Source organism: Pygoscelis adeliae, unplaced genomic scaffold, assembly GCF_000699105.1.
Source record: "Pygoscelis adeliae isolate BGI_AS28 unplaced genomic scaffold, ASM69910v1 Scaffold67, whole genome shotgun sequence".
NCBI lineage: Eukaryota > Metazoa > Chordata > Aves > Sphenisciformes > Spheniscidae > Pygoscelis > Pygoscelis adeliae.
Window position 1 is genome coordinate 7,494,313 of NW_008825271.1, and position 1,395 is coordinate 7,495,707.

The window sequence follows — 1,395 nt, forward strand, 5'->3', positions numbered from 1 at the left end:
AATTAGTTTTGTCTTTGTTTTAAAAGTTCATCTATCTGAGTCTTGTACATGTTTTTCACATCTTCGAGATCCAGCCGGAGTTCTTCAGCTTCCTCTGCTTTCTCTCCATACATCTGAAGAATTGTATTGTATCTTTGATCCAAATCCTGCAAGGACATGCAGTTTGTTATCTGACTGTTTTTCAGCTTAAAAAAAAGTTGCTGCTAGGATAGTGTTTTACACTACTAGGGAAAATAAGTGTAGCATTCTTTTATCAAAGTATAACTACTTTACAATGAAGCACACCGTAAACTCTTCAAAAACACTTTATGCTTTGACTCTCTGAATATGGCTACGTTTATAGTCTAGATATAAAAGGGAGATATTCCAAAGACAAAAGATCCTTGAACTACAAAGAATTAGTGCTGGCTTCGGAGGACGTACTGAAGCACCTTGAAGTTCAACCGCTATAAGCATTAAAAAAACAGCAAACTGCACTAAGTTTTACTACAGGAACAACCACAGTTTGTGAAATGTTTCATCGGGCAATTTAACATTCTGCACTTAAAGAACAACGATCATTTCCACAGTTATTCCAAAACTATTTCCAATATTTCAATTTAAGTTCTTAAACATTCAGAGGATTAAAATATTGGTCCTATTACCTGTATCTGTACTGCACACTCATTCAGCTTCCGATCACACTCATAAATCCATGCTACTTATCAAAACACCCCTTCCTCCAAAAAGACTACTTTCACACAAGTGTCTTACATGAGAGAAACAAGAAAAAAAAAAATGCACTCTCCCTGATTTAACATGCGATCTTATGCACAGTGCACATTTCTAACAACTGCATTTTGAAGTGACTACCTAGTCACAGAGTAGGCATTTTTTAGATTCTACTATACAAAAAAACCCCAGGCTCTTCAGTCATTTATCATTAGGGGCAGATTTGAATATAATCCTAAATTGATAAGGGTATTTCTAAAAAAACCAAATATGTCCATTTTACATCAGATTTACAACAGAAATACACTTACCTTTAACTGTGCACGTAATTTTGGTATTTCCTTCACTTTTTCTTCAAGTTCATCATTTTGATTTGTTAATTTAACCAGTTCTTCTGCCATTATTGATCGAGTTTTCTCAAGGTTCCCAATTTCCAGCTAAGGTAAATACTTTTAACAATTAGGAGGAGGAAAGAATTTACCACGTTTATAAAACACTGTATCAAAATATTCTGATACAGTAATTAAGGTTTTTTCTTAAGCCAGACTATGAAACAGCACACCCTGGAAGCACTCTCACTTTCTTCTCAAATCTGATCAGTGGTTTTTTTTTTTTTTCTTTTTCAGATAGACAAGTTCAGCTTTCTGGATAGGTCCTTGCCAAAACAAAAAAGGAAGCAACAAA

The 1,395-nt window shown here is 34.3% G+C and overlaps 1 protein-coding gene across 1 annotated transcript in view; it reads right to left on the bottom strand.

The window, feature by feature from the left end:
* TMF1 (TATA element modulatory factor 1) overlaps positions 1-1,395 on the bottom strand; it is a 20,208-nt gene that overhangs the window by 3,068 nt on the left and 15,745 nt on the right. Inside the window, exons 17-18 of the mRNA XM_009329852.1 lie at positions 1,023-1,148; positions 1-146 (exon numbers count right to left, since the gene is read on the bottom strand). The exon at positions 1-146 is cut by the window's left edge and continues 3,068 nt beyond it. Of these exons, the coding sequence (XP_009328127.1) occupies positions 3-146; positions 1,023-1,148 (270 nt within the window). The 3' untranslated portion in view covers positions 1-2. The remainder of the gene's footprint in view (positions 147-1,022; positions 1,149-1,395) is intronic.